The following is a 27,730-nucleotide window of genomic DNA, read 5'->3' as shown; positions in this document are numbered from 1 at the left end:
CACAGTCATACAATGAAATGGCTATATGTGATTCCTGGACTATTGATTAAACCATCCAGGTAGATTGGATGGATTTCTTTTGGAAGAAGTTGTGTATCTTGACGTTAGGTCACAGCTGTGCAAAATCCTGTGGCTTATTTTGACAGAGGTTTGTGCAAACATTTTTGATTCCTCTTCATATGAGTCCACTTCACAACATGTTGACTGATGTTTTATATGGTTTCACCCCAAGTCAAGCTTCAGGCAAAATTAATGGCAACTTGGTGAAATTTTAAGGACTCAAAATATTCTGCTGAACAGGTTGTGAAATCTACTTCTAGAACAAACTGATGATTATTCAAAATGCAACGTGAAAGTATTCTGACAGCCCCTATGGCATCAGGGAGAACCTGTCTTTAAACCAGACTTTTGGGCAGCACAGCAATGGAGCAAGCGGGGAGGTAGGAGGGGGAGAGTGGGGAGAAGGGAGGCAAGGCACATATTGTTAAGAGGTGCCAGCACACGAGCCAAAATGTTCCCACTCCCTGCAGTACATCCAGAGCACTACTGACTCTTATCATTTGTACATTCTAAATACACAGGAAAATAAAATCAAATCTACAGTGTAAATATTACCAAGCTAAAAAACAAAACAAACAACAACTAACCACCAAATCTAACAGTAAAAATAGCATAAAACATCACTGACATATTTTGTAAAATTGTTCCAATTCCATGAACTCAAAACGAAATACACTTAGATTTTTTTTAAAATGTTGCTATGACCATTATATTCAGTACTACCTCTAAACAGGTAACACACTCCTCTAATTTTAGGTTTGTATCAAAAGTTTTATTCAGCTCTTAGTGAGCTGAAAAGAAAGAACTCACAAAAATATTTCCACAATCAAATAAATTGTTAGTGTCCTGATTCATCCACATGAAAAATACTTTTATTTAAAAAAAATATGAAGCATTTTCCTTGTTTTATACTTCCTCAAAGATCCCTTTTAAAATTATTAATTGTGTACAGCATGAATATTCAGCTAGCACACTTCAGATAGGTTATCTGTGAAAAGTGGTTTCTTTTTCTCCCCATCATGCTAATGTAAGCAGGGGAATGGTCCCGCTATTGTGGGGAACTTTCCTGGCTTCTGCACTACCCCGGTGAAGGGGGCTGGCAAAAGGATCTGAGTCCTCGCTCCCACTTCCTTTACCCAGAGGCCTCCCTGCCCTTGAGGACTCTCTTTCCACTCTCCTGTCTGACAGAGTCCTCATAACCCCGACAAGGCTGGACCCAGGATTCCTGGGGGGATCAACCCCCAACCCTGCTGTGGTCACCTAGGACAGGGGCTAGGGTGTCTCCACTCCGGGGTACTCTCTTTGCACTGTGCACCTCCCTGACCCACTGATCACATCATACAATTTAAAGCAAATACAAGTTATTTAATTAACAATTAATTTAAAAAAAGAATAAGGAAAAATGGGAAAGGTTAAAGGAAAACACATCACCCTGCTCTGTGGCAGAGAACATTACAAACAGTCTCTCTGGAATGTCAGGGCAGTTCACAGTCTGTTCCTTGTAGGTCCCAGGCCTCCTCCTCAGGCCCTGGCTGTGCTGCAGGGACGCTGCGGGTTGGACACTTGCTCCGGCAGTAGTCACACATTCTCAGGCTCTGGGTGGCAGGAACCCTTCTCCCCAGTGTCACCCCCACTCTGTCAGGGTTACTATCCCCCTCCAAGCCCAGCTTGCAGAGCCTCTTGGCTGAGGCGTCTCCCTGTGTTGGGCCCACTGCCCAGGGTCCCCCTTCGCTCTCCCGAGCTGCTCACCGCACCCAGCTCCGGACTGTTCCAGCCCCAGCTCCCCACATTGCCTCAGCACGGCTGCTGCTGCTGCTGCTCTGCCTTCCGCTCCCTGGGCTGCTTCTCTGGCCTCTCTGCTTCCAGTTGCTACAGCTCTGCTCCCAGGGCAGGTCTGCTCTGCAAGCTGTTTCTGTGACTCTCTCTCAGCTCTCACCTGCTTCCTGGGCTGCTTGTCTGGCCCCTCTGGCTCTGGTTGCTGCAGCTCCCCTCCCAGGGCAGGTCTCTCTCTCTGGGCTGTGCTCTGGATTTTTGGGCTGCAGCTCTGCTCCTTGCAGCTTAGCTTGGGCCCCTGCTCTCTCCTTAGCTCGGCCTCACTCTGTCTGACCCAGACAATTTCAGCTCTCACGGAGGATGGATCTCACCTTGGCCTTCTGTCTCTTTGATTAGCCTGCCCGCCCTGTCAATCAGGCTGACCTGGAGCATTGGCCTCTCGCCATTGTTCCTGGGGACTGTCAGTCTCAGGGTCCTGATTTGCCATCGATCCCTCCCCTTTTAGTGCTGGGAGCTAGCAACCAAACACCCCCACTGAATGTTAGTAAGGGCATAACAGTCCCCTTACACTAACCTCCTAACACTGACAGAACAGAAATGTTGGTAAAGATTATAGTATATGCCCCACACTTCTCCCCCCAAAAAGTCCAAATGAAAGATCTTGATGAATTAATAGCTATATATGATATCGGGCATTAGCCTGATCCCATTCTAGAAAATGACATACAGAACACGTGAGTTTGAAAAAAAACTTGGGTAACCTAGCTCTCCAGGACAATGATCAGGTACGCTGTTGGGCATATCTTTACCGGGAAAATGCATCACATTAGAAAATGTGTTGACTGACAGAGCTTAACTAACACAATGTTGCCCACAATACTGCCTTTAGGATGAACAAAGACAGTCATGTTTAAAAGTACACTAGCTGCTCCTGATTAACCATTGCATTCCTACTTTTGAAATCTAACTCAACCCTAATGTTAACCATGTTTTTCTAAATGTGACTGCTCTCATCCATGCTAAGATAAAAATTGTGTCTATCACCATATTAGTTCAAATGTGTTAGTTTCCCCAGTATAGATGTACCCACTGATGGTCTCTGGAGAAATGAGGAGGTAGGAGGTTGAATGAACATGAGAGGTTTCCATCTCCATACTGACAGATCAGACATGACATCTGACATGAAATGGCTATGCTGTCTGCCCCTTGGGAGGGAGAAAAAAGAAATGCTGCTTTGATAATGGAGCAAGGGATAAAAAAACAGAAAAGTCAGTAGCCAACAGAAAGGAAAAAAATGTAGCATAACCATACTCTAATACTTGAGAAATGTCCTTAGTCCAATTACAAATGTTTGCTTAGCACAACTATTCAAAACAAAATGAGGCAGAGAACACTAAGGATGAGATGAGAGGAAGTTATAAAAGAAAATACCATTTTCACATCTTCTACCTCTCATCCATCAAAGCATAAAATAAAGGATTTCATTAATCTACAATAAATGTTGTTGAATTTGGAACTTAAGTCTAAGAGATAAAACTCTTTCAATTTTGAATTCACTGTGATTGTTGTGAGACTTAAAATAAAACCCGAACCCTGAAAATCTGCTTACCTGATGCGATGTCTATTCGGTTCTTCTTCACCTGGGTGACATTGATGTGGACACTGACTTTGCCTTCAGTCAGGTCAATCTCGACATTACCCAATTCATCGGCAAAGTTGCTGAAGAGAAGAAGTCCATTAGGATTCCAGGTCCGAAACTGGAAATTGACTGAAAGTAGGTCCTGATTCAGGCGACCAGGCACTTCCAGGTAACTGGTAGCATTGAAAAAGACAGGCACTGTATGTGGCTCCACACACGAAAAACTTACATTTCCCTAAAACAGAAACAAAAAGCACAAAACCCCAAACTTAAATACAGTGAGAAAACTCCTCTACGTCCATAAATATTGCTAGAAATGTCTGGTTTCTGAATATGAGCTTCATTCCATTTGTGAGACTTCAATTGAAGTTGATGTGTGGGGTGTTTTGCATGTTAAAATGCATGAGAGGCAGGTTATAATTATGAAATAAGCACATATGTTTAGATGTAAAGATTACTGACCAGGGATGGATTACATTGTGACCTGGCAGTAACAGACTGTGCATGTCATTACTAATCCCGAGGAGCAAAAATGATTTTTTTTTTTTAAGAAAAAGAAATCCTAAAATATCATTGATTCTCTTCTATTGCAGACTGAAGCAGGTGAAGAGCCACCAATCATGGGAAGAGCATGACTCTCCTCACTTACATATCTCCTATGTGATAGTACACTGTGCTCCCATGCCAGATATGAATTTAAAAGTAAGCAGCTTCTGTGGCATTATAGTATTCAAATTGGAATAGTATAGTTTTTATAGACACAATCCACGTATCAGATTGATATTATACAAAGTGCCAAAATGTTATATGGCCTGGCATCCTGCCTCTAGAGAGTATAATTAGCAAATTACTATTTAACTGACATCAGCACAGAAGTTCCAACTCTGTATGACATCCTGAATTTAAAAAAAATAAGTGTTTGTTCTGAACATGTTAAAGATCTGTCTGTCTTTATTACAATCCCAATGTTACAGTATCATCTGAACACACATCTGGAACATATAATATATCACACAACATTATATTCAAGAGTTTAGGGACCTTACTGTTTCAAAGAGTTATTGAAGCTTTTAATTCACAGCATGAATGAGGAGCTTGATAATCACCTAAGGCCAAGGACCATCTTCACTGCTTTACTGTAAGCCAGTCCCAGTTGGCTTGCCTAGAGTTTTTCACTTTGAGGTTTTAATTGACCGAAAATTTACCTAACTTAATTAATACATTTGTAAACATTAGTCTGAACATCCCCAAACATTTGTTACAGAATCTGCTAGCTTGAGCCCTCGGGTAAATCACAAATTTTGTAACCTGGAACAAAAATTTGTGGAGTATCCAGACTAGCCTTTGCAAATATGTTAACAATATTGAATTAATTGACTGCCAGTTAACTGGAAGTAACTACTCCTATGTAGACAAGTGAGTCCTGTGTAGACAAAGAGCACCAAAGTGTCTTTGAAGAGCTGACATTCTATGATGGCACTTCAATGGTAACATACCAGGTACACAAGGCAGGTAAGTGTTTTGTCCTAGTACCTAGTGAATTAAACAGCAGTCCATGGCACATGTTATCATGTGTTTAAGAGGTCTTGTTGCTTTATAACTGTGAAGAAAAGATGGTTACTCACCTTTGTAACTGTTGTTCTTCGAGATATGTTGCTCATATCCATTCCAATTAGGTGTGCGCACGCCGCGTGCACGTTCATCGGAGACTTTTTACCGTAGCAACACTCGGTGGGCCAGCAGGTCACCCCCTGGAGTGGCGACGGTATGGCGCCTGATATATACCCCTGCTGGCCCGCCCGCTCCTCAGTTCCTTCTTGCCGGCTACTCCGACAGTGGGGAAGGAGGGCAGGTGTGGAATGGATATGAGCAACACATCTCGAAGAACAACAGTTACAAAGGTGAGTACCGTCTTTTCTTCTTTGAGTGCTTGCTCATATCCATTCCAATTAGGTGATTCCCAAGCCTTACCTAGGCGGTGGGGTCGGAGCGAGATGTTGCGGAGTGTAAAACCGCTGCGCTGAAAGCGGCATCATCTCTAGCTTGCTGGATCAGTGCATAGTGTGATGCGAAGGTGTGCACAGAAGACCAGGTGGCCGCACGGCAGATTTCCTGTATGGGGACATGAGACAAAAATGCGGCCGACGAAGCCTGAGCCCTGGTAGAATGGGCGGTAAGGGCCCCCATTGGCACGCGGGCCAAGTCGTAACATGTCCTGATGCAGGACGTGACCCAGGATGCAATACGCTGGGAGGAGATTGCCATGCCCCTCATGCGCTCTGCTACTGCCACAAACAATTGTGGTAAACTTCGGAAGGGTTTAGTTCTCTCAATGTAGAACGCGAGAGCCCTTCGGACATCCAAGGAATGGAGCTGTTGCTCTCTTCGGGATGAATGCGGCTTTGGGTAAAAGACTGGCAGGAAGACGTTGGAGACGACCTTAGGGAGGAACGCCGGGTGTGGCCGTAGCTGTACCTTGTCCTTATGGAACACCGTATACGGAGGGTCCACGGTCAGAGCCCGAAGCTCCAAGACTCGCCGAGCTGACGTGATAGCGACTAGGAAGGCCACTTTCCAGGACAGGTAGAGCAGCGAGCATGTGGCTAAGGGTTCGAAGGGGGGCGCCATGAGCCTGGTCAAGACAAGGTTCAGGTCCCAAGTAGGGGTAGGCCGTTTGACCTGAGGATATAATCGCTCCAGGCTCTTGATGAATCTTGACACTATAGAGTGGGAAAACACGGACTTGGCAGCCTCGCCTGGATGGAAGGTGGATATCGCCGCGAGATGGACGCGCAGAGAGGAGATCGTCAAGCCCTGCTGCTTGAGAGACCACACGTAGTCCAAAATAGGGGAGACCAGCACGGAGAGTGGGTCGTGGCTGTGCTGGTTGCATCAGCAGCAGAAGCGTTTCCATTTTGCTAAGTAGGTTGAACGCATGGAAGGCTTCCTGCTGCCCAACAACACTTGTTGTACTGCGTCAGAACTGCGCAACTCGGACTGGCTTAACCAGCCAGGAGCCATGCAGACAGGTGGAGGGACTGTAGATCCGGATGGCGCATCCTGCTGAAGTCCTGTGTGATCAGATCCGGCCAAGGAGGTAGGGCAATTGGATTCGCCAGGGACAGATCGAGCAGCATGGTGTACCAAGGCTGCCGCGGCCAAGCCGGAGTGATCAGGATGAGGCGGGCCTTGTCTCTCCGGACCTTGATCAGGACTCGGTGGATGAGAGGGAAGGGTGGAAAAGCGTAGCAAAGACGTCCCGTCCATGGAATGAGGAACGCGTCCGACAGGGAGCCCGGGGAGCGACCCTGTAGAGAGCAGAATACCTGGCATTTCCTGTTCGACCTGGAGGCGAACAGATCTATCTGGGGAAACCCCCACCTCTGGAAAACGGAATAGAGGACATCCGGACGGATGGACCATTCATGGGACAGAAAGGATCTGCTCAGGTGATCCGCAAGGGTGTTCTGCACTCCCGGGAGAAAGGAGGCCACTAGATGAATAGAGTGGGCTATGCAAAAGTCCCACAGACGTATTGCTTCCTGACACAGCGGGGAGGACGGGGTCCCGCCCTGCTTGTTGATGTAATACATGGCCGTTGTGTTGTCCATGAATACTGTGACACAACGGCCGTGCAAATGGCGTTGGAATGTCTGGCATGCTAGGCGAACTGCCCGCAGCTCCCGCACATTGATGTGAAAAGTCAACTCTCTCTGTGACCATAGACACTGTGTACGCAGGGCCCCCAGGTGCGCACCCCAGCCCAGCGATGACGCGTCTGTTGTCAGGGACACTGAGGGCTGAGGGGCGTGAAACGGTAGGCTCGCACACACTTGGGAGGGCGTTGTCCACCAGCCTAGGGAACCTAGAACCTTTGGTGGAATTGTTAAGATTGTGTCTATGGCGTCCCTGCCCGGTCGATAGACCGACGCGAGCCAGGTCTGCAGTGGGCGCATGCGGAGTCTTGCATGCTTGGTGACGAAGGTGCATGCGGCCATGTGCCCCAGGAGAGCGAGGCACATTCGAGAAGATGCGGTTGGGAAGGCCTGTAGGCTTGTGACCATGGACACTATGGCTTGGAATCGGTGCCGGGGGAGGCTGGCCGTCGCGAGGTTGGAGTACAGCATTGTCCCGATGAATTCTATGCTCTGCGTAGGCACCAGAGTGGACTTGTCCGGGTTGATGGTCAAGCCTAGACTCGCAAACAGCTCCGTGATGATGGTGATGTGCCCGGTCACCTGCGCCTCCGATGTGCCTCGAATGAGCCAGTCGTCGAGGTAAGGGAAGACATGGATACGACGACAGCGCAGGGCAGCGGCGACGACAGCCATACGCTTGGTGAATACCCGGGGGGCCGAGGAGAGCCCAAAGGGGGAGGACCGTGAATTGGTAGTGGTCCTGATTTACCACAAAGCGAAGATACCGCCTGTGCGGGGGAAAGATCGCAATGTGAAAATAAGTGTCCTTTATGTCGAGAGCGGCGTACCAATCTCCGGGATCCAGGGAAGGAATGATGGTTCCTAAGGTTACCATGCGGAACTTGAACTTTTTGATGAATTTGTTCAGGCCTCGCAGGTCCAGGATGGGTCGAAGGCCCCCTTTTGACTTGGGGATTAAGAAGTACCGGGAATAAAACCCCTTGCCCCTTAGCTCCCTTGGCACCTCCTCTATAGCTCCTATGAGCAGGAGCTTGCGAACCTCCTGGATGATAAGTTGCTCGTGAGAGGGGTCCCTGAAGAGGGACAAGGAGGGAGGATGGGGGAGGTGGAGAAATAAACTGAAGATGATAACCAAACTCCACCATGCGCAGGACCCAACAATCCAAAGTTAGCTGGGACCATGACGGCAGGAAGGGGCGGAGGAGGTTGAAGAAATGAAGTGGATCCAGGGAAGGGACTGGTAAGCTGCTCTCAGGCGCACCTTCAAAAGTTCGCCTTGGGTCCCTGCGGTGGCTTGTCGGACCCAGAAGTGTTACCCCTTTGAGGACCTGACTGACGTCTACGGTTTGGCCGGCCTCGCCTCCGGTTAAAATCTTGTCTGGGGCGAGGCGGGGGGTAAGTGCGCTGATGGTAGGGGCGGAATGGCCTTCTCTGAGTCTGGGGCGTGTGCATTCCCAGCGAACGCATGATGACCCGGTTATCCTTCAGGCTCTGTAGCCTGGGATCCATCTTTTCAGAGAAGAGGCCCTGCCCGTCGAATGGCAGGTCCTGGATCGTGTACTGTAGCTCCGGTGGTAGTCCGGAAGACTGCAGCCACGATATACGGCGCATGGCTACGCCCGACGCCAGTGTTCTTGCTGCATAATCTGTGGCATCTAAGGACGCTTGTAGGGAGGTCCTGGCGACCCTCCTGCCCTCTTCCAGGAGAGATGAAAATTCCTGGCGTGAGTCCTAGGGAAGCAGCTCTGTAAATTTGCCGACAGCCTCCCAGGTGTTGTGGCTGTAACGGCTCAGGAGGGCTTGCTGGTTTGCCACACGGAGCTGAAGGCCTCCCGAAGAATAAATCTTGCGGCCCAGCAAGTCCATGTGCCTGGCTTCCCTGGATTTTGGCGCAGGAACTTGTTGGCCATGGCGTTCCCGCTCATTGACTGATTGTACCACCAAGGAGCAGGGAGCAGGGTATACATAGAGGTACTCATACCCTTTGGATGGTACCATATATTTCCTTTCCACTCTGCGGGCAGTGGGTGGAATGGAGGCCGGAGACTGCCATATGGTGTCTGCCTTCGCCTGGATCGACTTGATGAAGGGGAGGGCTACCCTGGTCGGTGCCTCCGCAGAGAGGATGCTTACCACTGGGTCCTCTACTTCCGGGAATTCCTCTACAGGAAGGTTTATGTTCTGGGCAACTAGCCTCAGAAGGTCCTGATGTGCCCGGAGATCAATCGGCGGGGGCCCTGATGAAGATGTGCCCGCTACCACCTCATCTGGGGACGAGGAAGAAGACACCCCAGAGAGGAGTGGTTCCTGAACGGAAGCCTCATCCAGAGGGACCTCCACTTCCCGGGCATCCTGCTGCGCCAGGGGATCCGCAGGGTCTTCCTCCATACCTGAGGGGGGAGGCCGGCTGACTGTGGCCTCTGGTGGATGATGCTCCGATTGGCTGGAGCGAGCTGGGCCCGAAGGTTCGCCCTGGGCTTGGTGGTATGCCCAGGGTGTCCAAAAGGACCATTGTGGTGGTCCCTGGTCCGGGCGGGCCTGAGCATCCGAACCCCCGTAAGAGGGCGCTGTCCATACGGGAAGAAGCGGACGAGTGCCGTGAAGGCCATGGAGGAGCTGTCGATGACTGCGGCAGGCCTCTGTGCATCCCGATGTCGTCTCTGCGTGGTGCCAGCGAGCGGTACCGGGAGTCATGGCGGTACTTCGATCTGGACCGGGACCTGCTACCAGCTCGGTGCCGGGAGGTCAACCGGTGCCGTACGCTGCCGTGCTGGGATCGGCTGCGGTAGGAACGTCGGTGCCGCAATCTAGACCGGTGCCGAGAGTAATATGACGGCGACCGGGATCTTGATCGGTGCCGCAAGTACGACCGGTGCCGCAGGTAGCGGTCCCGGGACTGCGAGCGGCGTCTGGATCTCGAGCAGCGACGCTGAGTGGTTCCTCGATTTGGAACGGGACCGATGCCCAGTAGTGCCTGGCGAATGTGGCCGCACCATGGCGGGCTTGCCCATCGATTGAAGAACCTGCACCGGCGGTGCGGGGGGTTGGGGCAGCTCGGGCTCTGTCAGAGCGATGAGGTCGCATGCAACGGAGAAGGTGTCCGGCGTGGAGGGTGCGACAAGCTCAACCGCTGTTCTCACTGGGGAGCTGAGAGGCACCGGACTCAACGGCCCCTGAGGAGCCGGAGTCGATGGTGCGACGACGCTCGGTGCCGCGGCAGATGATGGTGCCGGGCGGTCAGGTTTGGAGGCACACTCTGACTGCAGTGCAGATGTAGGTACCGCAGGAGCCCTGTGCTTCTTGCTCCTAGGGGAGAGGGAGCTGTGCCGGCTAGGGTGCCGGGCCGGTGCCGAGTGGGAAGCTGAAGCCTTTGCCGGCGCCGGGCGGTCCAGAGCGGAGGCGACACTTGGTCCCGGTGCCGGAGTCGGTGCCGACGGTGGGGGAGTCAGCGCTGCCTCCATCAGGATCTGCTTCAGGCGGCTGTCCCGCTCCTTCTTCGTTCGGGGCTTGAACGCCTTGCAGATCCGTCACTTGTCCGCAAGGTGGGACTCGCCTAGGCACCTCAGGCAGGAGTCGGGCAGATCTCCTGTGGGCATCGGCTGATGACAGGCCGCACAAGGCTTAAACCCGGGTGAACTGGGCATGGGCCCCAGCACCGCGGGGAGGAAAAGGGGGCGAACCCCCGATCCTCTGTATAACTATTTACAAACTACACTTAACTAACTTTATAACTACAACTATTACTATAATTACAGAACTATATACACTATACTGTAGAAGAGTGAAATGCTAGGGAGGTGGAGAACAGCTAGCCGTGCTCCACAGTTCCAACGACCTACACGGGCGGTAAGAATGAACTGAGGAGCGGGCGGGCCAGCAGGGGTATATATCAGGCGCCATACCGGCGCCACTCCAGGGGGCGACCTGCTGGCCCACCGAGTGTTGCTAGGGTAAAAAGTCTCCGACGAACGTGCACGGGGCGCGCGCACACCTAATTGGAATGGATATGAGCAAGCACTCGAAGAAGAACTGAGATTTTCCTCTGGACAAAGAGCCTTGGCTTTCACAACTGATTGACATTCTGTCTTGAACCTTTAAACCTCTCTTGCCTCTAATGTATGGGAGAGTTGCATCTGTAACTCCCATTACTGCTAATGGGAGTGAATGCATGCAACTCCCTTACACAGGAATGAGATAATGTATTCCTAAATGCTAACAGTGTAAAGGATTTCTTGTGGAAGAAGCATATAATTCTAGGCTATAACTCCCTTCATGTTTCTCTGTCAGTTAGCCGACCTGATCTTTTCTCTACTGAGATATTCAACTTAATCTAAACTGGAGTATTATTTCCCTCCATGATTGTACATCATCAGGAAACTACTCTTTATGTAAAGCCCAGTTCACTAAGATTGTCTACTAAGGCTGGGCAAAGAGTTAGAACTCATTTGAAGTTTGCCACAATAAAGAGATTCATATTTTTCAAAGAGAAATGGATCCTTTTCTATGGACTAGGTTCAGAAACAATTGCTGAAATACTCATCCAGCACTGAAGTCTGAAAGTCAAATATATACCATGCATTTATGTTGAGACTTTTGTTCTTACTGCAAAATTATTAACAGTATGCTAGAAGACCATCAGCGGAAGCTTCTCAAGTTAGACAGCTTGGGCTTCGCATTATGATCTTTACCCTATCTTGTAAATTAACTCTAAGTTTACATTTATAAGTGATCTATTTCCTACCCACTTCCAGGCATCACCACTGCTGGAAAAATGACTACCTTTTAAAACCTTTTCCCAATTAACAGAACTACAAACTGAATATATGTAACCCCTTTGGGGTTTAGAGAGCATGACCCCTTTAAATCTTTTTCTGGGGGTTGGGGGGAAATGAGAAAAAAGGCCGGAAACTCCAGGGGGTGGCTCTGGAGCTCCGAGGGAGAGAGAGCAGCAGCAGCAAGCCGGTCCTTGCAAAGTGAAGCAGCAGAGAACCTACCTGAATCTTGAGAAAGACAGGGTGGCCGATTGGGGACACCCCAAGACAGAAGCCAGGAGGAACCCTGTGCCAGGAAGGAATTGCCTGAGAAGGACAGGCTGGAGCTGGACCCGGTATCATGGCTGCTCAGAGCTGCATGGGGACGTGAGTACTGGGGCATGTGACTCTGCATTGGGAACAAGGAGGGAGGCTGTGAGCTAATTAAGTAGGGAGGTGGTCGCTGGGGCACTGGGGGGGTTTGCTGGGGAAAGTTCACTGGTGCCGAAGACGACCAGGAGCACCCAAGACTCACCACTGACTGGAACTTTGCTCAGGACTCTTGAACTCTGTGTGCAGACACATTGCTCAGTGCCTGTCCTTCCAGATAGTGCTACCACTGGGCCCGTGGGGGCTTGGCTTGGATGCAACCCTGTTTTACTGCTCCCTCTATATTTCCCCTTGTTTTTCTCCTCTCATCCCTCTGTAAATAAATATTTCCCTTTCTTATATCCCTTGTACTTTTCCTGTGTGTGTGTGTTCACTCTGGGAGGGTTGGAACAGGTGCTCCTGGGGTGGAAGGGATTTCTCCTGCTGCATTCCTGCGCATGCCTTCTCTTGGCCAGAGCTGTCTGCAGAGCAGACTCCATCTTGGCCACAAGGGCGCTAAAGTTACATACATATTCTCAAAAGAGAGGTAACTCAGAATGAATTGTTTTGCAAAGCCTATATCCCATGCTTACGTTTTTATCAACTGTTGGTTCATTATTTTTCTAAAAGTAGACTTTTACTCATCTTCATGCTTAACACTGTGCTGGTCAAACGCACATAATTTAAATAAAAAAATACTCCCTATTTAGCTTATGCATTGAGACTGAAGCTAGCAGAGCAGCTGCAGAAGGTGGTTAAGTAGGGACCTGCTGCATTGGTGGGGAAGAGACAGGGGTAAAATGGGGTTCATCCATGGAAATACCTCCCCCAACACCTTCCAGACCCAGAACTGTGCAAGGGAAAGCCCCCTTCCTCTGTCCCCCACACTGTGGCCGTGGGGAAAGAAACTGCAAGGAGGAGCCAGGCAGAGGCTGAAGACAGGAGAGTAGCTGTGGAAGCAATTTAAACAGAGACTGGTGGACATGGATATTTTCTATGGTTTTCACTGGACTTTCTTTGACCTGTGCTGACTGCCTGTTTGCTCCAATCCACTCCTTGTCCCCTCTTGCACAGTCTCTTCACCTCAGCCTCAGTCCATGCCTACCCTTCATACTTTCTCCCCTCCTTCTCACTCACTCTGCTCTCATCACTCCTCTCCTCTTCCTCTTTCTATTTAGCCAATTTCCTCCTAGCTAACCCTTCCTCTCTTCCTCCTCCTCCCCCTGCCAATAGTGGAAGCAACATTAAATTTGCTGCCACAACACTGATTAGAGCTGGTTGGGAATTTTTCAACACAACGGATTTTTGTAAGAAAATGCCGATCTGCTGATGTACCAGTAAAATGAAACTTCAGTTGGGAAGGTGTTCTCAGGTCCAGGATGTTATTTCTTGTCAGAAAGAGAGAGAGAGACAGAGAGAGAGAGAGAGATCAACCCCAGAACAGCTAATAACTTGGTGATTAAGGCATACATCTGGCATGTGGAAGACCCAGGACCCTGATTAGGGACAGGGGCTTGAACCTAGGTCACCAACATTCCAAGTGAGAGCTCTAGCCTCCAGCTTATAGAGTCAGTCTCCGCCTCAATCACTCTTGTTGGAGCTGTTCCATTTTTTAAATAAATCACTCAATATTTATTGGGTCAGAGCGAGAGAGACTGACTCTGTAATCCTGTGGTTAGGGCACTCGTGGGAATTTCTGGTTCAAGTCCCTGCTCTACTAAATATTTAATTATACATACTAAGTGTAACAACTTCAACAGGAGAGATTGAGAGGGACCTATTCTAGAATAGCGTGGTGATAGTGGCACTCAGCTGGGACCACCTGGTTCTTGGATAATCTGGGATGAATCTCTCTCTCTCTTTGAAAAAAAAGCTTTGAAAAGTCTCAGGTTCATCTCAACACAGAATAGTTTAAGTGTGACAGGAAATCAATTTCCCACCCAGCTCTAACACTGACCATTCTGCTTGTGTTATATCTCTTTTCCCTTCCTTTTGTTTGTCTTGTCTACTTAGATAGTAAGATTGTCAGGGCAGGGGCTCTCTACAACTCTGTGTTTGTATAGCACCTACTACAATGGGAGCTCAATCTTAGTTGATTTCTAGACACCATCGGAATGAACACGGTTAACAATACTATCATCAACAAAACACAGTTTTCATGCTAAATCAGGCTGAGGACTAAAAGCAAAAAAGCTTTTGCAAGGAACATAAAAATCCATGTTGGTTTAATTAGGACAAAATTGATTTTGTTTTTGCAGAGGTGAGGCAGTGTAAATAATTCTACTGAAAACAAAGGTCACTTCTATTGTTACAGTCATTCTTAGAATTGGAAATCAACAGAACCATCGAATTAAACGAGCCTGCAATAGACTCCTGATGACGCACTAGTGTATAACAACTCTACATTTGTAGATCTCACTGTAATGTCAGGAGTAATAGAATTTCATAGAAAAAAAGAGGGATTCTCATCAATCCCTGTGCCTATTTATGCAAATAAATAAGTAGTCTGATTTCTACAGGTTTTGAACACCCACTGCACCCAAAGGTTAAAAGACTGTCATTGGGTGTTCAGCACTTTTGAAAATCATGCAACTTATCTGGGGCCCCAATTCAGGAAAAAACTTAAGTAACATGTTTAAAACTGTTCCTATTCAGGAAAGAATTTAAGCATGGACTTAAATCATATTGACTTCAACTGGACTTAAGCGCACATAACAGAGATGCTTTTTTGAATCAGGCCTGAATTAGGCACCCAACTGAAAAGCTGGCAAGATTTCTCATATAATGTGTGTTGCTTAGCTCATTTGTCCTGTACAGTGTAGGACACTTAAAATCCCACATATCCTACAGAAAACAGAGCACCATTTTCACAGGAATTCAATATTATTGAGTGGATTTCACCCTGCCTGGCAGGAAATCCTCTGAAGCACAGGAGCAATTTTAAGGATTCTGGATGGTGAGCTGTTTGGGTTTTAAAACTCTTATACTGAAAGCAGAGTTTCATACCTGGCATGCACATCATGCTTAATGGCTTTGTCATGTCTGATGAAACTTGGTGTAAAATAACAAATTGCAATACAATGGTACTGTTTAAAGTTTAGCTTTTTCAGAGTTTTTAAGATGTAAATCAGAAAATTCAGAATTATCATTCCTACAGTCATGATTACTCAGACATAGTCCACAGATACTTTATATCAGAGCATAAATATTAAAACCATGTACAGTATGCATAGATTAATTAGAAATGTTGTACAATTTATCACCACCACATATGCATTTGTATTTATAAAGAGTACATGATGGTGTGATGTTGTATGGAGATATTATTGGCATGAGTTTGTAAGGGTTGCAATGCTCATGAAGGGGGAAGCCATGAATGATGTACGCAGGTCATTCTGTACTCCTGACAGTAACACATTTATTCTACACTACACCACCATGTATTCCATGTGTGCCACATATATTACATAAAAGCTATTTTAGGAATTTTTTTAAAGAGGGCTAAAAATATTAATGGGACTAGTTCTTGTATCTCTTCTCTGGTAAAAACATAGGATTTTGTTATCATGAGTACCATTGTGCAGATCTTGCAAGGGAGAGAAAAATTGAAATTAATATAATGTAAACTACCTCTAAAATTGCTTTTCTATTTATAAAAAAGATCATGACTTTAAAGTCTGATATCTTGAGGCCTTCCAGGGCTAGAAGCCAATGCCAGGTGAAGTGGAGAATCTCCTCTCCCCAATGGTATTCCCACCGCTAGCTCTTTAGGGACATAAGCAATTAGACTTTAAAGTCATATCATGTTTACATCTAGGAAAGCTATAACTGGCTCAGGAATTAATCTAACTCCTCAGGTAGGTATAATCCAACGAAATAAGGAGAAAGTTACCAGGTGGGTTTTTTTTGTTTTAAGTGGCAGCTCTCTGAAACTACACAAACATTTTGGAATGTTGGAGTAAGACCCATGAGGAGCTGGCACAATGGTAAAGTAACGTGCTCATAAGTATGTGGTAAACTGCACAGATATGTGATAAAAGTTATTTATCATATCATGTTACTAGACTATATCACATGGATATCAGCTACACACAGAGGCACACTATCTATGTATGCTCCTTTACTTCCCAGAAGTTTAGATGAGAATGAAAAGTTCTCACCCCATTAGAAGGTTCCAATTTCCTCCTCTTGGCAAGGTCTGTGATATTATTACCATTGTAATTGATGCTTTCCATACAGCCTTTGAAGTTTTTCCTGCTATTTGAACTTGGCTTCCCAGAAAAAGGCATGCCACCAAAGGTTATCTTTGAAAACAAACAAGAGACCGTAGATAGTAACTGGAGTGAAATATATTAGAATTTTTAAACAAATATGCTGCAGATGTATTTGCTTTCCTGAACATTGACACACAACAAATGAGATAGCTAGCAATACTGTTTGCCCAAACAGCAAATTTAAATAAGCACTGCAAAAAAGAAAAAATAGAAGAAAGCAAATTTTGATTTTGTAACTGCAAATATTCACACTGGAGACGAAAATTCATCCCTATATGGAACAAAGCATACCATGTGACCTTTCAGCCCATTCTAGACATTTCATCATGAATCACTCACTCACAAGCTATTGAACAAGAAATATATCAAATAATAAATGATTTGGAAGAAATATCCATTGCAGAAAAATTTATAAACAAGGTAGGGGAGACAGTCAAATTATTTGTTTGGAATCATTCTCTGACTTCTAACGGCGATTCATATAATAATGCATTAATTAAATTTGTAACTGAACTCCTTGGGGGAGAACTGTACATCTCTTACACTGTGGTTTACCTCCATTCTACCACATATTTCATGTCATAGCAGTCTCGGATGATGACCCAACGTGTTGTTCATTTTAAGAACACTTTCACTTCAGATTTGACAAAACACAGAGAAGGTATCAATGTGTGATTCCTAAAGATAGCTACAGCACTTCACCCATGATTTAAGAATCTGAAGTGCCTTCCAAAATGTGATCGGGACAGAGTGTGGAACATGCTTTCAGAAGTCTTAAAAGAGCAAAACTCCCACGAGGAAACTACAGAACTTGAACCACCAAAAGAGAAAATCAATCTTTTGCTGGTGGCATCTGATTCTGATGATGAAAACAAACATGCATTGGTCTACACTGTTTTGAATCGTTATCGAGCAGAACCCGTCATCAGCATGGACGCATGTCCTCTGAAATGGTGGTTAAACATGAAGAGACATATAAATCTTTAGTGCATCTGGCACATAAATATCTTGCCAGACCAGCTACATTTGTGCCATGAGAATGTCTGTTCACTTGCAGGTGACATTGTAAACAAGAAGCGGGCAGCATTATCTCCTGCAAATGTAAACAAACTTGTTTGTCTGAACAATTGGCTTAACAAGAAGTAGGACCGAGTGGACTTGCAGTCTCTAAAGTTTTACATTGTTTTATTTTTGAATGCAGTTATTTTTTGTACATAATTCTACATTTGTAAATTCAACTTTCATGATAAAGAGATTGCACTGAAATACTTGTATTAAGTGAATTGAAAATACTATTTCTTTTATTTTTACAGTGCACATATTTATAATAAAAATGAATATAAAGTGAGCACTGGACACTGTGTGTTGTAATTGAAATCAATATATTTGAAAATGTAGAAAACATCCAAAAATATTTATATAAATAGTATTCTATGATTGTTTAACAGTGCGATTGACAGCCCTAGTATTTATATTAAACAGATGGTGGTACCAATAATATATCAAAGTATATTCCTTCCCAAAAATGCTCACACAAACTTCTTAGACACAGACTCTTGGCTTTGCATGAAATAAGTTTTCAAACATCATTCGTTGTCAGTTCCATTGGTTATTACTTAGAGCAGGAAAAGGAAACTCAAGGGAAACATTATCTATTAAAAATTGTTTTGAACATATCATTTTCCATCTTAAAGAGAGGAAGAACCTTGAGTTAGTATTTAAGAAGTACAATTTAATACCTATTTAATGCAATGATCTGGAAACCAAAGGCTTTAAAAATTGCTCACACTGGCTCCTTCATATAATCTTGTGGCCATGTCCTCAGCTGGTGACTAAGCTTTGTTGACTTTAATGAAATGACAACAGTTTACACCAATTGAGGATCAATGTTTTATTTGGTACAACACAATCTTTGGTGAGCCAGTATTGATGCACTTGAAAAAAGGCAATAAATTGGAAAAGAAAAAGATTGTGAAGAAAAAAAGGAGACAACCACACAGGATGGCAAATCCAGAGGGATTGATAGATTTTTTTTTTCATTAAAACCATAATCAATCAGAAATAGTGCCAATTTCTCTAGCTTGCTTATCTCTTCTGAAAGAGAGAAACTTAAAAAATAAATTTCTCTATTTGAAATGTAGTTTTGATTCTCTCAGCTTTATCATCTATGATTAGTTTATAATAAGGGCAGCACATTTAAATGTAGTGTATGACAACTAAAAAGACAGTGTTAATTGAGAGGAAAGGGGATAGACAGTTCAGAGCTAACCACTGACATTTATATGAATCACTGAAACAAATTCAAAGTACATTCTCTCTCTGATGTATTCATGTAACTTCCATCAGAAATGAGGCGCTTCCCACACACATCCAAAGTGGAATATAATTCAGAGGATTGCTATTGGGAAAATGCCCTACTGGTTGGAAGGGACAGAGATTCAGGCCTCATATTTATGCTGCAATTAAACACCCACAACTGGCCTGTGCCTGCTGATTTGGGCTCATGTTCTAGGGCTGTTTAACTGCCATGCAAATGTTCAGGCTTGGGGTGGAGCCCAGGCTCTGGGACCCTCCCCTCTCACAAGTTCCCACAAGCTCAACTCCAGCACAATTAAACAGATCCGGAGCCCTGTGAACCAGAGTCAGCTGACACAGGCCAGCTGCAGGTGTTTAATTGGTGTGCAAACATTAGATTCTATTTCTACCTTGCGGGGGTGAGGGAGTGTATTCTAGCTTATAGATCACGGCACTGCAAGTCAGAAAACATAGGTTTTTCCCATATGTGCCTCTTGCTTTTTGTGCAGACTTAGGTAACTCATTTATCCTAACTGTGCTTTCAATTTACCTGCTTGAAAAACAGTTTTAATAATATCTACCTCTCAAGGCTGTTGTGAGGCATAATTCAAGTGTTTAGTACTTTTAAAACCCTAATTATAAGTGTAAATTATCTTTTGTTAGAACTGGATGAGTACTGAAAAAAGATATTCACGAGCATTTGTTTGAATGAAACCATTAATTTACTTCAATGACATTTGCCACTCTTTTAAGTCATTTCCCTCAAACATTCACATGAATGTTTTTCACTCAAAAGAACATTCATCAAAAAAGAGAATCACAGAAATATATATTCAAATATAGGTTCATGCAAGTTCATAACTGATGTATTTGTACTACTTTTTATAAAAGTTGCAAGGCCGGAAACAATTCTGCGTGACTCAGCCAACCAATCAAATAGCACAAATAACTAATAACAAATAGTGAAGAGACAAATATACAGCCAGAGCAGAGATCCCACAAGCAACCTATGGGCTTCAACACATTTACACATATTCATCTATCGGTCTAGGACAATGAACAAATTAATGACAATACGAGTCATGCAGCAATCAAATAGAAACATGATATAGATTAATCTAAGACATTATTTGCTATAAATTCTTCATTTACTTCTGATGATGATGATTATTATTATTAAATTTGCTGTTGAATTCAGAGGTGAAACACATTTCTGTCTAAATCTTCCCTTCCCATTGTCCGTTACAGACAAAGGTGAAAGTAAGCCGGTCCAGTCCAGTAGGGTGTACCGGCAAAAGCCGGTATGCCATGCCAGACTGGAACGGCTTCTCTGGCCCCCGTGGGAAGTCCCAGGCCCTTTAAATCCCCGCCTGATCCCAGCTGCTGGAGCCCCGGGGCCTTGACAGCCAGGCTCCAGCGGGGATTTAAAGGGCCCAGGACTCCCTGCAGCTCCCGCAGTGATTTAAAGGGCCCAGAGCTCCACGGCGGACGGAGACCCAAGCCCTTTAATTCGCCCCTGAGCTCCCAGCCGCCTCTGCAGCTGGTAGCTCCAGGGTGATTTAAAGCCCCTGGGGTTTCCTGCCACAGCTGGAGCCCTGGGGCCTTTAAATCTTGAAAGGCCCTGCCTCTTCTGGTTGAAGCCACGCCCCACTCAGGACTCCGGCGTACCAGTAAGTCCTTTAAGTTACTTTCACTCCTGCTTACAGAGAATACATTCTGATTGGTGAACAAGCTCTCATTGATAAGAGGTGCAGGATCAGGGCCTATATTAGTAAAATGGTTCTACTTGGCCTTCTTTGCCACAAGATAAGGTCAGTGGGTTAAACCAATCCCTATTTCTATTCTTGAACACAAGCCTCCTAGTTCAGGAGCATGCTCGTCACTTGGAATGAGATAACAGACTTTGGGGCACTTACAGTTGTTTTAATTTTATTTATTGTATTTTACATTTTGCCATTAAGGAAAGTGTATTTATTTTCATAATTTATTAAAGCAGTCAGCACAATCTCTAAGTACTGAAAGATATTTTAAAAAAGCCCACACGCATTACTTGTGCAGTAATGTAAACACTATAAGACCCAACAAATAAATAAATGCTTGAGAAAACAGATGAATCTTACAGCAGGCACTGAAGTTTGGCAGACTTGGGATCTAGCAGATAAATGGAGGAACTGAGTTTTAAAATTAATCGAACTACAGAGCTTTGTAGAAAATTGGAGTGAATCTAAGAACTAAAAGCACTGATTAAAATAAAAGCCATAAATGTAGCAGAAAAGCTAAAGTTCATAGAATCATAGAAATGTAGGGCTGGCAGAGACCTCAGGAGGTTATCAAATCTAGCCCACTGTGTTCTAGTAAATCTAGATCATCCCTGACAGGTGTTTGTCCAATCTCTTCTTAAAAATCTCTAATGATGGGGATTCCATAACTTCCCTTGGAAGCCTATTCCAGAGATTAACTAACCTTATAGTTAGAAAGTTCTTCTTAATACCTAACCTAAATCTCCCTTGCTGCAGATTAAGCCTATTACTACTTGTCCTACCTTCAGTGGACATGGAGAACAATTTATTACAGTCCTGTTTATAACAGCCCTTAATATATTTGAAGGCTATTATCAGGTCCCCTTTTCTTCTCTTCTCAAGATTAAACGTGCCCAGGTTGTTTTTTTTTAACTTTTCCTCATAGGTCAGGTTTTCTAAATCTTTTAATCACTCTTAGCTGCTCTTCTCTGGACTCTCTCCAATTTGTTCACATCTTTCCTAAAGTGTGGCACCCAGAACTGAACACAATACTCCAGCTGAGGCCTTAGTGGCAAGTAAAGCAGGATACTTACCTCCCGTGTTTTACATACAACACACCTGTTAATACACCCTACAATATTATTTGCCTTTTCACAATTGCTTCACATTGTTGACTCATATTAAATGTCATCCATTATAATTCCCAGAACCTTTTCAGCAGTACTATCACCTAGCCATTTATTCCTCCATTTTGTATCTGAGCATTTGATTTTTTTCCTTTCTAAGTGAAGTATTTTGCACCTGTCTTTACTGAATTTCATCTTGTTGAATTCAGACAAATTCTCCAAGTTGTCAAGGTTGTTTTGATTTCTAACTCTTTCCTCCAAAGTGCTTGCAACCCCCACCTTCCCCATACCCCCACACAGTTTGGTGTCATCCTCAAATTTTACAAGCATACAATTTTACAAGTCATTAAAAAAAAGAAGTGAATAGTACCAGATCCAGGACTGACCTCGCACAGGACTCCACAGGATGCACCCTCCCAACTTGACAGTGAACCACTGATAACCACTTTTTGAGTACAGTCTTTCAACCACTCATGCATCTGCCTTACAATAATTTTATCTAGACTGCATTTCCCTAGTGTGCTTATGAGAATGCCATGTGCGACTATGTCAAAAGCCTTCCTAAAAACAAGACATATTACGTCTACTGCTTCTTCCTCATCCACTAGGCCAGTAACTCTGTCAAAGAAGAAAATTAGGTGGGTTTGGCATGATTTGTTCTTGATAAATCCATGCTGACTATTCCTTATAACCCAACTCTAGAGGCTTATGAACTGATTGTTTAATGATTTGTTCCAGTATTTTTCCAAGTATTGAAGTTAGGCTGACTGGTCTGTAATTCTCCGGGTCTTCTTTGTTCCCCCTTTTAAAGATAGGTACTATGTTTGTCCTTGTGCAGTCCTCTGGGATCTCACCTGAATTCTTGAAGATAATGGCTAACAGTTCCGAGATTGTTTCAGCTAGTTCTTTACATACCCTAGGAATTTTATCAGGTCCTGCCAACTTGAATATATCTAACTCATCTAAATATTCTTTAACCTGTTCTTTCTCTATTTTGGCTTGCTTCCTTCCCCCTCGTTGGTCATATTAATTGTGTTGAGTATCTGGTCCCTATTAACTTTTGTGGTGAAGACAAAAAAATAGGCATTAATCCCCTCAGACTTCTTGATGTCATCAGTTATAAACATCCCTTCCCAACTAAATAGAGGACATACAGTTTCCTTAGTCTTTCTCTGGCTTCTAAAGTATTTATAGTATCTCTTCCTATTGCCTTTTATTTCTTTTGCAGGTGCAACTAATTTTGTGCCTCAGGCTTTCCGATTTTGTCATGCTTTTGTTCTTCTTTTGTACATTTGGTTTTATTCTAAAGAGCTGATACGAAGGAGAACTAGCAACAGCTGTCACTGTGTACCTCATAGTCCAGGTCCAGGTAATCAAATTCCCCATTGGTTCTGAAATGTTGCATGTGCCTATCCAGTGTTAGATTGATGTTTCTCCCATGACGTTCTATGACAATGGAGTGCCAATGGTGGTCATCCAAGAGGCTGCCTGTCATCACAGATGTGTGACCATAAATTGAGCCATACTGGTTGCTACCTGAGATGGAGAGGATGAGAAGAGCAGCAGATGATTAACTCAGACTCAGTGTCATTTAGGAAACTTATTCATCCTGATGTATCATATTTCACAAGAAACATGTTGCATACACACTATCATTACTGTTGTGAAGTCAAGATCTGTCCATTCGGGAGTTTTTGCCATTAATATATTTAGCTAGGTTATATACCAAATATCTAATCTGTGAGGTATATAAGTTATTACTGATAACAGAAAATGTTCGATGGAAATTTATAGTAATATCCACTTCTTGTTAGTTATAAAATTGTTATAAATCAGAGATTATCTGTGTTTGAGCCCTAGAAAGTGAAAAGCTGTCACCTTCATTAGAGTATTTAGACTTTGGGCCAGATTCCCAGCTTCAGTGGAACTATACTGACTTAGATGAGGACTTGGCCCTTGAGGTCTGATAACAGAAAAGCTTTAGGCCAGGACTACATTTGGAAGGGTGTGTAGTTATACCTATACTGACATATTATAATAGCAAAGCACTCCTATTGTGGATGCAGCTTATACCAGAAAAACTGTGCTTTTTTGCAGGTAAAGCTTATTCCAGCCCCAGAAGGGAAAGAAGCTATACTGGCAAAGCACAGTATAACTGTGCTGGTATAACTGCATTGGTATAACTGCATATAAACTAGACACTTCTGGTGGAACAGGTATGTTAGTTAGGGATCACACCTCTTCACACCCCTGACTGACATAGGTATATTGGCAAAAGATAGTAGTGTAGACCTGGTCTTAGTCAGCAATAAGGGATGACTAGAAAAAAATCAGAAAGTTGTGCCACAATCTTCCATGTTTTGAATGCAGCATAATCTAAATCTATTTATGGAGCTGAAACTTTCTTAGCATTAAACATCACTGGAACTCAGACTTCGAGTCTTAGAAGATCCTTCCTTCCCCTATCTCCTCAGAGTGTATAATCACACCCCAGCCAAGCAAATGTATGGAAGCTATTATATATTATTCAAGCTGGCTGAGCTGAGAAATATAATGAAACTGAGAAATGAGTGGGTTATAATTTCAGTGAAATTTGTTAAAAATGGATTAGTGCTACAGGAAGATGTGCTGTCCTCATCAGCATCTGCCTATATTGTTGATCTTTAGAAAAAGAAGCAGAATAGAAAATGCTAGTGGAAATAATTACTATTCATTGTAAATAATACATGAATAGAATAATTTACTATTCACATGACTGCAAGAGAAGCAGGCAAAAGTTACATGAAACCTCATTTTAAAGGGCATTTGTTTTAAGAAAAAATGAACCTAATGCGACTTACACACTTTCCTTCTCATATGAGCAAAACTATTTTATATAATTCAGCCTATAAACCAAACTGCTCATAAGCCTGTAATATCTCTTGCAGAAGGAAAGACTGGACTCGGGAGTAATAAATATATAGATGACTCCTTAATGAGGCAACTGACTACAGACGGAGCCTGTATCTGACTCTGGCACTCTAGTGCTCAGATTTTATGAACACAGCCTACACTTATCATCATCTAGGGTCTCCTTAAATCTTGCCACAGAATTAGTTATATGATGGATTATATACTGGATACACAACAAAAGCCAACCTACTAATTTCCCAATCTCAAAGTTAACAGAAAGAATGGGCCCATATGAAAAGTAGCTGCTCAAAGTGTCCCAATAGTCATCTCACTTGCTTAGGGTATAGGCTCTAGCAACATTGGCACCAGGTTATGGAGATCGGTAAGCTGAAGATCATATCAGACATTCAGGGTGATATCCTGTTCCAGAACTGACTTCAGTAGGGACAGGATTTCTCCTTAAGCATTTGCAGCCCAGAGCTGTCACTCTACCTCCCCTCTGGCTATACTTTCTATAAGGCAGTCTTCTTGGACCTCAGCTTGGCATTAGTCCATGGCTTCTCAGTGAGGGCCCCTCACTGTTTTCTTTGCAGCTTCCCAAGTTTTCCTAAATTCACCTGGCCTTTCCCCTGATCAGCACCCTCTCTCCCAAAGCCATTTACTTCTACTATAAATGAATCTGTTCAAAGCTAACCAGCACCGCATATGCCCTATACCAAGAATAAGATGCATTTTTGGGAACAGTTATTGTGTTATTGTTTTTTGTCGTGTTTCTACTTGTGGTTTCATTTTCATATTATTGACATTTTGCGTAGATAGTAAGACATAATCTACACTCATAAAAATACTGCATACAGGAAAAGGTTCTGCATTTTCACCAGATGATCTGATTATAAGATACTGCTTAAAACAACAAGCAAAAGAAGAAGAAAAATGAAGAATGGTATTTGAATTTAAATTATGTACCTAAAATGATTTTTAAAGAATAAGCATACCTAGATTTAAATTAAGGACTAGCTTGGCTTTTTTCAGTTCCAGGGTGATATAGTCTCCTTGCTGTCCTTCTCCATGGAAGATGACACCTTCACTTTCAGAGGTTTTAAATTTCAAAGTGATGACGTCTTTCAATGTTTTCATTTTCTTGTTCCTGAATCTGTATGGTAACACAGCATGGCCATCAAAATTGATAACATCGGCCCCTAAAGGGAAGAAGTAAATAACATTGTTGCTTAGTGATTATATATTACTGTGGCCACTGGAAACGCAAACATACAATTTGTGGATTACATCTGAGCAGGATAAATGTATGAATGTGATATGAATTGTAAATATGTTTTCTCTAGGCTATAATATAATGGAAGAATATATAATACAACAACCAGGTAGGACATGTATTTAATGTTTATTTTTTCATAGGGATATCATAAATTAGACTCAAAGATGCATAACCTACAGGTTTTATTCAAACTCCCTTTCATCTCTCTTGAACATGGTGTTACTCACAAATATTTGCCTACTCAAACCTGAAAGCAGGAAAGAAAACTTTCCCAGTGGCTGTTAAAAGTCTACCTATCTGATGCCTCTTAGAAAATTCACTAGAGATGCATGTATGTGAATTTTTATCAATGAAATATGACACTGCAAAACTTCCCTGGTAATAATAAAATCAGACCAGATTCCTTGCAATGTTCATAAATTTTAGGACTAACCTGGAATAGGATCAGGCCTAAAATTCACACTCCAGTGAAATTACCATATTTTTCTGTTTGTGAACTATCTGTAAATGGATACAGATTGTTATGAATTTGTTTATTAGCATTTGTTTGACAAATTACTTCTGTAAACTATTTTAGTCAATGTTTTCTCATTAATTTTGCTGTAAGAATTCATGTACACCTCTACCTCGATAAAATGCTGTCCTCAGGAGCCAAAAAATCTTACCGTGTTGTAGGTGAAACAGTGTTGTATCGAACTTGCTTTGATCCACAGGAGTGCATAGCCCTCACCCCACAGCACTGCTTTACTGCGTTATATCTGAATTTGTGTTATATCTGGTTGTATTATATTGAGGTAGAGGAGTATTTGCTATTCATGATTCATTATTTATATCATGTGATTGGTCACCTAAATCCTCCTAGTCACTAAATGATTGAATGACCTAATATTTGCAAACGCTTTCAATTTCTGCCTGAAATAGCTTTGTCATTAAATTAATTTCTCTCTCTTTATGGGAAAAAAAAAAAGATTATTTTCCAAACTTTGCTGGCATGAATAATTCTGAATATCATTCAAAATAGATATGAATGTGACTGGTTTGTTTGAGAATTTGCAAAATATATTCATGAATATTTTTTGCAAATTTCCCCCCAATTTTGATTAAAATATGCATTTACCGACATCCCTTCAAATGCAGCAGTAAATAATCATACCTACATAACAAACATACAAGTCATTTTATGCTCCAGATGAAATCAGGATGGAAATTTCATTATCTGCAACACTGCGCCTCTGTGGGTTGTTCTCCTGGGATTGCTTGCAATATCTTTAAAATACTCACTTGTCCTTAACCACACTGACTGAAGATAATTAAAAACACAAATAATGTTCTACCCATTCATCCCTCTAAAAAAAAATCTCCAGAAAACAAAAAGAACAAAAACAAAAACTACTCACCGTGGGTGAGTGGGATAGTAAATTTTTTAAAGGCTTCCTTAGAAAATTTTGTATGTATGTGCATAAATAAGAGTATGTATTGCAACCTGAATTCATTAGGACTTTCACTTTCAAGTGCTTTCAGTGAAGCACTTAAGCAATGCTTATGTCCATTCCTATTCAACATGGGACTTAAGCACCACCTTAAGTTATTTGCTGAACTGGGGTTTTAACTATTATCAGGAGCCACTTATACATGCTCTGTCCATAAGGTGTCCTAGTCCCATTCTATAATTCCTGATACAGCTTTTGCAGTCAACCTCAGAGCTCTCTGAGTGTAACAGAAAAGCCCGCAGTGTGACACTCGGTAATTTTTTTACTGAAAGCCGAACAGTCAGTGCTACAAAAAGTAACTGCATCTTCTTGCTTAGTGACAGATTAACAAACCATTCTGTCTCTGTTAATTAACCTGTTCATCACCAATTAGGATTAAGCCTTGC

The 27,730-nt window shown here is 43.5% G+C and overlaps 1 protein-coding gene across 1 annotated transcript in view; it reads right to left on the bottom strand.

Annotated features, from left to right (window-relative positions):
* CNTNAP2 (contactin associated protein like 2) overlaps positions 1–27,730 on the bottom strand; it is a 1,679,055-nt gene that overhangs the window by 820,928 nt on the left and 830,397 nt on the right. The window contains exons 5-8 of the mRNA XM_030551435.1: positions 25,574–25,777; positions 23,038–23,222; positions 16,412–16,555; positions 3,443–3,707 (exon numbers count right to left, since the gene is read on the bottom strand). Of these exons, the coding sequence (XP_030407295.1) occupies positions 3,443–3,707; positions 16,412–16,555; positions 23,038–23,222; positions 25,574–25,777 (798 nt within the window). The remainder of the gene's footprint in view (positions 1–3,442; positions 3,708–16,411; positions 16,556–23,037; positions 23,223–25,573; positions 25,778–27,730) is intronic.

The sequence above is a fragment of the Gopherus evgoodei genome, chromosome 2 (assembly GCF_007399415.2).
Source record: "Gopherus evgoodei ecotype Sinaloan lineage chromosome 2, rGopEvg1_v1.p, whole genome shotgun sequence".
NCBI lineage: Eukaryota > Metazoa > Chordata > Testudines > Testudinidae > Gopherus > Gopherus evgoodei.
Note: the sequence above shows the minus strand (reverse complement) of the source record. Positions and strands in the feature narration are given on the sequence as shown.